Source organism: Danio aesculapii, chromosome 22, assembly GCF_903798145.1.
Source record: "Danio aesculapii chromosome 22, fDanAes4.1, whole genome shotgun sequence".
NCBI classification, from domain to species: Eukaryota; Metazoa; Chordata; class Actinopteri; order Cypriniformes; family Danionidae; genus Danio; species Danio aesculapii.
This window is the reverse complement of record NC_079456.1, coordinates 7111286-7123224: the sequence shown is the minus strand read 5'-3', so window position 1 is coordinate 7123224 and position 11939 is coordinate 7111286. Positions and strand designations below refer to the sequence as shown.

Sequence of the window (11939 nt, the reverse complement as noted above, 5' to 3'; positions counted from 1 at the left end):
TTGTGCAGCTGAAGGAGAAGATTAGTTCATTCTGCAGGTCTTCTATTGGGTTTGAGTTGTTCGTTCATCACGTAAAAGACAGAAGCCAATTGTATGCAGTCAGAGCCCCAGAGAAAGATTTGATCTGTTCCTTGCTTGAGTCATCTTTTTACATGCTGTCACGTGATAAACGAACAACTCAACCCCAAGACTCAAAAGGTGAACTAATCATGGGTGCATTGGTTAAGCTTAAATGGGACTGTCTGTGTGACATGAACGAATGACTCAAATTTGAGTCGGCGCCAGTGGTGTAGTGGTTTGTACGTCAACACATGCACTCTGGTGCTCACTGCGACCTGATTTCGATTCCCGCCTCGTGGTCCTATGCTGATCTTTCTCCTCTCTCTGCCCCCCTTGCTTTCCTGTCAACAATCTATACTGTCCTATCCATTAAAGGTAAAACCCCGAGAAAAAAAAAAATTTAAAAAGAAGGTGAGCTGAGCTAATCATTGACGAAGCACCAGGTAAACAATGAAGCATTATTTTATCTTCATTATAGCATTCTAGTTATGACCTGTTTGTAGTGTGATCAATGTTTGGGCTAGTTGTAAATGTGTTTGGAGGCACCTCATATTTTGGCAAATTCAACAAAATGACTTGGAAATGGATTTGTTCATCTCGATGATCAAGATTCAAAGGCCTGAGTCAGTAAAATGATAGAAAAACTTCACTATCCAAACATCACTAGTGCCTGCGTGAAAGGATGTCTTTTCGCACTGTGGGGGGCAGTATCTGGCTTTACTCTTTCAGAAAGTCAACCCCAGAACTTCTGACACATGCATGCGTAAACAAATCACAATTTAATTATCACAGTAATTATCACAGTAATTGTCACAATTGGGATATGCTCATGAAAATATGCCAGACAATGTAATAAACCATATTGTTTGCAAATATTTGAGAAATGTAGCAAAATTACAGCCGGGCTCTTTATGTTACTTCTTGTGTTGAATTGTTTACTTGTTATGACGAAGCCCAATGGCCAACCATTGGCCTGGTGTGTCCCGGCCCTTAGTGTAGCAACTAGACGTAAGCTAAAAAAATAAATAGCATAACTGGCAAATATAAAACATGCCACTACCGAATAAGATTAAATATTTTAGAAGTATTTTTAGGGGGTTTTAACCTTTAATGCAAATCTATTTAATTAGTTTGTCATGGGGCCAGTTCATAAAAAGCATCCCAAATGAGGGGCTGAAGAGATATGACTTGCATTATGAGTGATGACACAACAGCAATATAAGAGCCCATATGCTGTATTTTTGCTCCTTAAGACACCCATGTTGGATTTTTCTACATTATCAGTGCATTGTACAATGTTTTTTAAGAAACATTCAAATGTTGTGTTTTGAAGCACAACAAAAGCAGTGCGTTGCTTTAAAATATTAGGATTTTAACTTGCTACTCTATTGTAAACAACCAATAATATCCTAGCAACCAATTTCAAAGAATACCCTAGAAACCACATACTGTAGCAACATGCTAAACACTAACTAGAACAATTTAAAAACTGCATAGTAACACCTTGACAACCACTCAAAACAATCTAGGTTCACGAAAGTGATGTTGGCATGGATAAATCAGTTAGCAACATTACAAAATCAGTTCATAACACTTACATACTTAACATAAACAACATGGTAACACCTCAAGTAGGCTTCTACATCCAGACACATTCATATGTTATGTTTTGAACTGCATAACAATTAGGGATGCAACATTTATAGCTTTTGGTTGTAAGATTATAAAGTCCGAAGAATAATCATGGTTTCATGGTTATCACTTCTAATGTTAATTTATGCTATTAGCTAAGTATTTAAATGAACTGTTATTATTATCTGCATTCATACATACATAATCATTTTAATAATTTGTAATAATTCTAATATCTTTTAATCTAATCTTTTTCTAATCGTTTGTTTACATTACACTGAAAGCCATGCTACAGCGTGAGATGTTTTCTACTGGGCGTCGCACTGCTTGTGTACGCATAATGGCATATATTCTTACATAGGAAATAACCTTGCGCACAGAAAAGATGCCCTATATGAATGGCCAGCTGCTATAGTTAATCCAGTGCGCCTGCGTATTAACCTTGGTGTATTAGCTTGCAACCCTAAACTAGCGCGCAGTTGACATAACTTTGTTCAATTGCAGCAGTTTTGTTCCATGCACTAGAAATGCGGTGTTGAGAAGCCTTTACGATTAATTAACCGTGACAAATTAAAACGTGGTTAATAGTAAAAATCTGCTAATCGTTGCATCCCTAGTAACGATAATAGTGCATTAAACAAAAGGCCTTTTCTACAAACATATCCAAATGTTTTCTGCTGCTCGCACTTGCTTAAGGACAAGTTACTCACGCTCTGCGCAACCTTCTACTGCAGCTGGTGCTGTATTGAACAGACGCACGTCATTTCATAAATATAGCGGCCATTTTGAGGGTTACTATTTGGAGGGCCGGAACAAATTGCCTCGGGGCCAATTGAATAGCCCAGCTTTAATGTATAGGACATTGTAGATGTCCCAGAGAGAGAGGAAGGATTAGCAATGGGTCTTGAGCACCTAGCTACTAGGCCATTGGCACCAATGAATCAAATGAAAAATATAAATATTTATTATTTTGGTTACTAGATGACTCCATATTTAAACATTTTACAATCTAGTTTAGAGCAAGATTTTCAAACAATTAGGCTACATATTTTCATCTTTGAATCTTGCTACAACAAAATAGCAGTTTAATGATAGATGTTAAGTTCAAAACATTGTAGATCTGATGTCATTGACCAGAAGAACAACAGCAGCCACAGCTGCCATGCCCATCAGAGCAGTGACGACCAATCGGAGCACAGGATCTATAGTCTCAAAGCCAGAGGCGTGGACTTCTAAAAAAAAAAAAAATAAACAGTGAGAAATTACAGCTTCTTGAATGATCAGTTTTGGCAAAAAAAATACATTAATTAAATCAATAATGATATATCAGTGCTACCATACCTTCGCGTGTGTGACAGAGTGTATTGATGTCCAGAAGAGTGGTCTGGTTGCTGATGGTGTTGTTGATCACACAGCTGTAGGTGTTTTTATCCTGATATTCCACCTCCAGAGGTAGAGAGAGACTGATGCTGAGATCAGACACACTGATGCTGGACAATAAACTGTTTCCTTTGTACCAGGAGAGACTCACAGCGCTCACATTCACCACTGAACACAACACTGAACAATACTGCACAGATGAAGATGAGGAGGAAGAACAGGCTCTGATGAGGACAGGAACAGGCAGACACGCTGGAAAATGTCAGAGAAATTGGAATATACATCAGAAAGTATGTTATGACATTTACTTTCAATTTTCTCATCTGTGGCCCTGTCTACAGTAGATGGTATGTCAAATTAACCATGCCTCGCTTGAAATTACAGTCTATAAAAATACAGCTGAAAAGCAGCCTGTGCTTTCTCTTTTTTGCCTCCTAGTTATCGGCACAGAGCTGTTTTATGGAGCAAACTTGTTGTAAACTGTTATAAACTGCCGTGTGTGGCTAGAAAACAAATTATAGAGAATAAAAAGGAATTGTCCATGAGGGTACCATGTATTTATGGATATCTGTTTGAGCATTTCACCTTTACAAACATGAGGTAAGTAAAATGTATGTGTAATTTGTAGCCAATGTAATATGACATATACAGTTTTAATATAATTATTTATTGATATTGTTTTGTTTTTTTTAGGTGACTTAAAATAATTAACCATGAAGGGGCCTCTTCACCTGTTAAGGTGAATGCTACCACATGGAGAAAAGCTGTTTTGTCTAGTGATAACACAGTAAAAGGGGCCTCTTCATTCCTACAGGTGAAAACTAACTGACTTATTGACTGATTTACTTCCTGCTGTTATAAGGAAACCATTAGTTTCCAAGCCTGAATGGGATCCTCCAGAGAAAAGGATCAGACGCAAACAGTCTCAAAAACAGAAACATATTAAAGGAGGTATTAGTCACCTTCAGAACAAAAGCAAGGTATTCAAGAGACTTTTAATAATCTGTTAGAGGATCAGAAGTGGGCTATAAATCCTCCACATTTGGGGGATGCATGGTCAAAACACTAATGCTGTCACCCAGATGAGCTCCGAGTAGCAGCATCTGAAGAATTTGGAAGAGATGAAAACCCTATATGCCTTCTGAGCAAGAGGTTTTCTCTGATACAGAGGCAGGCGACAGCATTTCAGAGGAATCAGTGACTCTGCCATCCCAAGCTGCTTCAACAACAGCCTCTGTGTTCGATATAATCCCTCATCATCTGAAAACAGAGGGGTTGCCAGTGCTTCTAGATTTCATCATGGAACTGCAATCTTCATGGAAGGCTCCTAGTTCCACAGCACTCCCTAGGGCACAGCTGGCTAACCTGGCAGGTGCAGCAGCTTATGAGCTAGCTACAGCTCCTCAGATCGGTCCCACATTTGCACTGGGGAGGTCCCTGGACTGCTTGCGGAAGCTGCTTTGGAGCAGTCATTAAGGACAAGAAAGTTGAGTTGATCAGTGACTAGAGCATCAACTACTCGGGGTCCATGTACATCAACTTGGCCTCAGGCACAACCATCAGGCCAGGCTTTTGGAAATCAGTGTCGGTCTGTTGCCCAAGGGCCACCAATAAGACCAGGTCAAGGAAAGCAGCAATCCTTTTGTAAAATATGAGAGTCTTCTACCACAAGAACATCAGGTGAAAGAGACCATCATTGATGGTTATTAACCTCCGACCCCAAGTTTTTCCACTCAACATCTCCTCCATTGGTGCCAATTGTGTACATGGGTGCTCAACACATTGGAGTTTGGATACAGGCTCCAGTTCAAACTCAAACCACCCCAATTTCGAGGGGTTGTTCCCACTGATTTGAAAGACGAAATACAGTGCAGATCTCTGACAGACGAGGTCTTAGTTCTTTTAGGAAAAAGAGCAAAAACACACCTGCCCTTGAGATTAATGGGGCAGGGGTTTTATTCAACGTATTTCCCGATTCAGAAGTGATATGGCGGTCTGCGGCCCATCCTGAACCTCAGAAAATACAACTACCATCTGAAGTGACTGCCTTTCCATATGTTTTCCCTGTCAACCCTTTCCCTCAGGCAAGGGGATTGATTCACAACAGTGCACTTTCCAGGATTCTTATTTCCACATCCCAATTCATAACGAGCACAGAAAATACCTCAGGTTTTACAACCAAGGCAATGCTTACAAGTACAATGTTCTCCCATTCGGCCTGTCATTGGCTCCCCACACCTCAAGTGTATGGATGCAGAACTCATTCCCCTTCGCCAACAGGGCTTCCAGATAGTCAATTACCTGGAAGATTGGTTTCTTCCACAAAACAGCAGGCCAGGAGCAACATGAATGTGGTCTTAGCCTACTTACAGCAATTGGGGCTGAATCTGAATCGCAAGAAGAGTTGTCTCACTCCCACAAGAGTGGTGACATATTTAGGTTTGAGTTTGAATTGTCTTACAATGAGTGCATCTCTGACTCCTCAGATACAGTCTGTGCTGAAGAACTGCCTGTCCAAGTTCCTGAAAGAGGAGAATGTTTCGGTGAGGTTGGGTCTGAAACTGCTTCGCCAAATGGTAGCAGCCAGCCAAGTAGTGCCACTGGGTTTGCTTCACATGCTGCCGTTGCGATGGTTTGAGCAGCACAAAGTGAGTCCATGCAAGAATGGAGGAGATTAATTCCAAAAGACCTGCATTGTTTTCCAGCAGCAAAGTGGTGGCTTCTGACTTCAGGCCTGAAGGAAGGTGTCCAGTTAGGCCTAGTATGTTTAAGGTGGACTTTACAACTGATGCCTCACAAGTACACTGGGGGCTGTTTGGAGAGGCAACCCTGTGCAAGGGCAATGGGATGCCTCATGGAGGGGGACACACATAAACTTTTTGGAGCTATAGGCAGTATTTCGAGCACTGATTCATTTTCTCCCTCAACTTCAACAGAAGCAGGTAATGATTCGATCAGACAACACAACAGTTGTTTCCTACATAAATCACCAGGGCAGACTGCATTCAACATCTCTGTACAAAAAAGCCCAGGATATTATCTTGTCTTATATTATCTTATCTTATCTTAGCCCAGATTATTTTATCGGCACATGCTCGAGGGGTATGCCCTAGCGAACGAATAGCCTCCGCGGTTATTCTGTATACATTTCCTCCTTTCCCACTTCTTCCAGCAGTCCTGGCAAAGGTGAGATTTTTAAAGGCCAAAGTCCTGCTCATTGCACCTGATTGGCCCCAGCAGTAATGGATACCAGATCTGATAGCTTTACTGAGGGGTTCACATGGTGGCTCCCAATCAGACAGGCATGTTGTCTCAAGCCCCAGGCCAGATCTACCATTAGAATCCAGAGAGATACCGCTTACATATCTGGACACTATATGTAAATCAGACAGCAATATTGTAGAAGCTGTTCTTGTGACCCTGCAGGCAGCTAAAGCCTCTCCAACAATGCCAGGTGGTCATCTGTGACATTTGCCCATTCTATCACTTGAATGTTGTTTCATATATGGTCATATATGGTCTTGCAAACAGCAGGCCAGGAATGCATACAATCTCATGTTATGATGAATTAACCATGTAAATTGCAGAGGAAAATGAATAAAATGTTCTATCAGCATGAATTGTTTGTTTTCCTGAATTCATTGAGCCCCGCTTGAATTTCATTTCCCCTCCTAACCTCATCTGGTACACTGTTGACCCATACTTTGGAATGTTGACTGAAATGAAATAAAACGATAGGTTACAGGGGTAACCTTGCTCTGTGAATGAGAGCGCTTGTCGCTAGTCGCTAATCGCTAGTCGGCAAAAAAGAAATCACTGACTGCTTTTCAGCTGCATTCATCATAGACTGTGATTGCCAGGGAAGCGTGGTTAATTTGACATAACCTCTCCTAACGGCTCACCCATAACGAGGCTGACCCATACTGTGACGTGTTGACTTCATTCACAGAACAAGGCTACCCCTGTAACCCATAATTTTAGCCTCATGACGTCTGCATGTGCGCTGTTTTCTCCTTTCTGATTGGCCAGCACAGCTGGGTTTACACCAAACATGGAAGACATGAATGAGGCAAATTCACATTCGCGGCAAATGTATTACATATTCCATAATGTTCAACCGCGGGAAAATAATCCGCCTTTGTTCTCCCATTTGCATTGACTTGAACGCAATTTACTTGTTGACTCAGTATAAAAGTGTCATTATCGCCACTTGTTGGTTTGGTATGCCCTTAACATGCATCACAGTGCACTTTTGCATTTTCCTGTGGACAGACATTTTTTTTAATTGAAAGCGAAGAAAACTCCATTTATACAAATACCTGTGTATGTGTAGACAGGTCTCAGTCAGTGTAGAAAAAAAGTGCATTTTTGAAAATACCAGTGTCCATGTGGACAGGGAATAAATGTTAAGATGTGTATTTTTGTGTAGCTATATTTAATTAATAAATCTTGAACCTACTGTAAACAGTGATGCTGAAATTCTTGCTCAGGCTGGTGGTCTGTAGTTTATAAACTCCAGCATGTTCAGTTGTGATGTTTGTGATGGTCAGAGATGCAGTTTGATGATCCACCTTCAGTCTGTCTCTGAATCTCCCATCAAGAACATCATCATATATATCAAGTCTTTTGATCATTACATTAATTCTAGTAATTAAAGTGTTTTCAGCTCCAAACCTCCACTTAATCAGATCATCACCCATCAGTTTAGTTAAACCAGTGTGTAAAGTGACTGAATCTCCCTCTGTCACTGACACTGATTCACCAAACACACCTGAAAAACAAAGCAAATTGTGTTGACTTAATTTTCTAATTGTTGATACGATTTTTCAACCTTACGTAGCACCCAGATCAAGCACAATAAATTGTTACATCTAGCAAACAATTGTTAAATATACCCTCTGAATCTTTAACCCCCACAAACTGATCACACTAGGAGGCCTGTTATCTGAAAACTTCCCCCACGCCGCCCATGTATAAGGAGAAACAAACCCATGTACACCCACAGTGTAAAAAATGCTGGGTTCTAACCAATTCCTTCATGTTGTCTCAACACAAATCAATTAAGTTAACGTACTGGTTTTTTACAAATTTAAGTTGATTGAACATAAAACAATTAAGTTATCCCACAAAAAAAAACACAAGAATTGTGCTGATCCAGCTTATTGTAATTAGGTAGTTTGAACAAGCAGACATTTTTGAGTGCAACAGAGACATGCAAATCCTTACAGAACTTCTCTTCAAAATATCCAGAGACTATATTCTAAAGAACATAATATTTTAATGTCTGTGTGGCTGTTTTTGTTCATATCATTAGTGGATTATTTAGAATTTTAGAGCCAAAGTATTTAATCATTCTGATTTTATATAATACCCAACATATTTAGTGTCTAATGATGATGATGATGTATGTCCCGTGATTGTATTTCACACGGTAAACGCTGTGATCTTTTGGGGAAAAGTGAGTCTAATTCAGTAAACATTTTTTATGGATGCAAATGAAATGTAGACTCAAACAAAGGGTTGTAAAGTTCCTTGGGGAAGGGGTACTCCTCACCAGTTTGTCAGCTCCTCATACCAGAAACCTTAAAAAGCCCCTACACATACACCACATTAAGGTCAATTCCATCTCTATAGGGGAAATCTTAGGGGGCTGGACACATGTAAGGCCTATTTTCTCAGGACAAACCTGCTTCGAATCAACAAACCCTCTAAACAACCTCACCTGGAAACACCCCAAGCTTACCTAGAATTTAGCGAGACTAAACTCTGACTGATGCAAGCTGTTCTACCTATTTAAATTTCAGGGTGAGGTGTCTGAAGAACACTGTTGGGAAGCGGCTGGGTTAATAATTGTACTGTGGTGTTAGTAACTGTGCTATTGAGCTGGTTTCCGTTCAAGTATTACAATCGGATACTATACTAAAGTTGACGACCCGGGGGTGTTACAGTACAGACTGTACTAAAAATTGTAGAAGTTTTCCGGGAGAAATAACAAAGCGGGAGGGTGGCGGAAGATGGGTCTAAAATACGGGAGACTCCCGGGAAAAACGGGAGCATTGGTAGGTATGAATTTATTCATTCATTAATTTTCTTTTTGGCTTAGTCCCTTTATAAATTTGGGGCCGCTGCAGCGGAATGAACGACCGACTTATCCAGCATATCTTATACGCAGCGGATGCCCTTCCAGCTACAACCATCCCTGGGAAACATCCATACACACTCATACACTACAGACAGTCTAGATTACACAATTCACTTGTACCACATGTCTTTGGACTTGTAGGTAGAAACCGGAGCACCTGGAGGAAACCCACGCAAACACGGGGGGAACATGCAAACTCCACACAGAAATGCCAACTGACCAAGCCGAGGCTTAAACCAACAACCTTCTTGCTGTGAGGCGATTGTGCTGCCCCAGGTATGAATTATATGAGCAAATTTTGCTACACAAATATGAATCACAACTATAAATGTAACAATTCAACATACTAATTACCATGAACAGATAAATAGTAATAAATACTGTAGAATATTTCATTTTACTTCAATTAAATGTGGTGTATTGTAGAATTATAAACTTTATCGTTGTAGAAACTGTGTAGCCTTGTTTATATAACTATAGTTGTTGAATTACGACAGTAATTATAGAATTACCACAACAGATTAGTTCATGTACTGTTGAAAAAACTTTAGTATTTACAATAGCTTACATTATATTTTGTTCTGTGACAGATAAAGTCGGTCTTACATTTAAACAAAGCCCCAAAAGAATAACGAGTAATATTAGCTGTTAAAAGTGCTTGATCTTATTCATTCATTTGCAATTTTATCCACAAAATGAAGTCAGAATGGAAAAAAAGTGCGAAAACAAACATAGCTTAAAGCAACAACAAGTTAAGAAAATAAGAAAACTGAAAAATATATATAAAACATTCCACCAAATAATGACTTAAACATGTTTTTGTGGTTTTCTTTGCTAGAAAATTAATAAAAATTTATTAAAATTAATTAAAATAATTTTTGCAATTAGTTTTGACTTTTGTTAACTATGTTCATGGGAAGTCAAAGCCAATCTGGGTTTAATCAGATTTTTACTTTGTCTGAAAATACTCCATGAAATGAATGCGTAACTTCTTAATCCATATTAATCCATATACTCTCAAAGGGAACAAATGTTGCATTACGAATTACCAAGGATAATGTTTAAAATGAAAAATCTTAAATGCCCTCTTTGAGTCAAGGTAAATGGATGGTCTGTAAGACGAGTAAATCAACAGAAAATTTCGGATATACCTTTCCCTTTTCATGTGAATTGTTCTTTCAAGACCAGAAACAAAAGAGCCGCTATTGTTTGAGTTCTGACTATACATCCCAACACATTGAATAAATGCCTCAGTGGAAAAAACTGAATTTACAAAGTAACTTTATACTGTGGTGCAGAGCTCACAACATTTAATTTTGATTTGAAAATCTTTTATTTATCATCTTTTTAAAAAGCCGAATTTAAAAATCCACATGGCTTATTAAACATAGTTAAATATAATGGTAGAGTCATTTATTAAAACTAAACAAGTCAAGTTCTAAAACTGAATTTAACTCACCAGTCAGATGCCACACGCTGAACAAAACAAACAGGTGAACCATTTTCATATTATAATGACTAAAATATATGAATGCTTCTTTTGATAGACAGATTTTAACTAACAGTACAGTGTGAAACTGTGACATTAATAGAGTATTGTATTTCCGCCCCACAGGATTTGACCTCCACCCACATTTCACGAGTACAACCTGCTATCACAGCAGTCATATCTGTATTTCATATTGTTCATAATGACATAAATCATTTATATTATCATTTAACAAACGTTGTTGGCCTACTGCTTTAATAATAACACCTTCTTTTATAAAACTGACTTCTGAGAGACTTGTGTGTGTGTGATTTTCCAAACACTGATTTTGATAAATGGGATGATTTCTAATTCTTGCAATAAGTTAAATAAAAAAATTCTGTAGTATAATTAACATTCTGCTGATAAAAGTGTGAGAATGTGATTAGATGATGGTCAAAATGGTCGGTAATTGTTTGCTTCTGCAAGTTCTTGTTTTGCCATGAGCAGATCACACTCACCAAACCGCATGTTTGAAAATAGACTCTATAGACGCTGTTTTTTTTTTTAACAAAACACATGCGTCAACTTTGATTTTGACTCAGACACTGAACAGCACAAGTGTCACATGCTCAGGGTCTTAAGCACAAACAAATGCAACACATTAGAGTAGGCTAGGCTTGTATTATGTTAATCTTATCGAATAAAAATCTAATTGTTAAGTGGGTCTTATATTGTAAACACAATGGCCCCTTAGAAACGGTCTTTCTATATATATATATATATTTTTTTTAAGTTTGTAATTAAAATTATTGTTCAAAGTGCCAGTCATCACATGTTTTAGGCTTTTAACCAAATACGAAACACATCCACTGTGTTGTATTTTCTCCTCTGCGTGGAGCAATATATATTTCAAATAATGCACACGGACAACCAGTCCGAGAAGGCTTTGAGTTCGAGAGTATCGGATCTCTGCCGCCATCTTGTGGCTAGTAAAAAAATACCTCGGAGACGTCAATGTTGGACTTCCGCTCGGACCAACGACTATAAACTGACAAAAAAACATCACAAAAATTATGCAGGAACTCGAACAATTGTAGGTTTTTATTAGTAACCAAGCACAAGTAAAAGCGCAGAACACCCTACATAAAATATAATTAAAACCTCAGGAAGTTTGTATTCAGCACTGACGTCATCAAGATAGAGGTGAGAGTTTATTTAGGCGCTCTTTTAGCAAAGAAAATATTAAAACTAGGT

At 38.7% G+C, this 11939-nt stretch overlaps 1 protein-coding gene across 1 annotated transcript; it reads right to left on the bottom strand.

Moving 5' to 3' along the window:
• Positions 1 to 2796: 2796 nt before the first annotated feature.
• On the bottom strand, positions 2797 to 10722 carry LOC130216590 (uncharacterized). Its single transcript, XM_056448484.1, has 4 exons — positions 10674 to 10722; positions 7532 to 7843; positions 3034 to 3324; positions 2797 to 2921 (listed from the first exon to the last, which is right to left on the bottom strand). The coding sequence occupies exons 1-4, from the start codon at positions 10720 to 10722 to the stop codon at positions 2797 to 2799; spliced, it is 777 nt and encodes a 258-aa protein (XP_056304459.1).
• Positions 10723 to 11939: the final 1217 nt, after the last annotated feature.

What these genes read in the sequence shown, in the direction of transcription:
- LOC130216590 (XM_056448484.1), bottom strand. Translation starts at nt 10,722, where the DNA reads ATGAAAATGGTTCACCTGTTTGTTTTGTTCAGCGTGTGGCATCTGACT. An exon ending in TTTCAGCATCACTGTTTACA is followed by an intron (nt 3,325 to 7,531) that starts GTAGGTTCAAGA and finishes GACATTTTCCAG; the next exon opens with CGTGTCTGCCTGTTCCTGTC. An exon ending in ACTCTGTCACACACGCGAAG is followed by an intron (nt 2,922 to 3,033) that starts GTATGGTAGCAC and finishes TTTTTTTAGAAG; the next exon opens with TCCACGCCTCTGGCTTTGAG.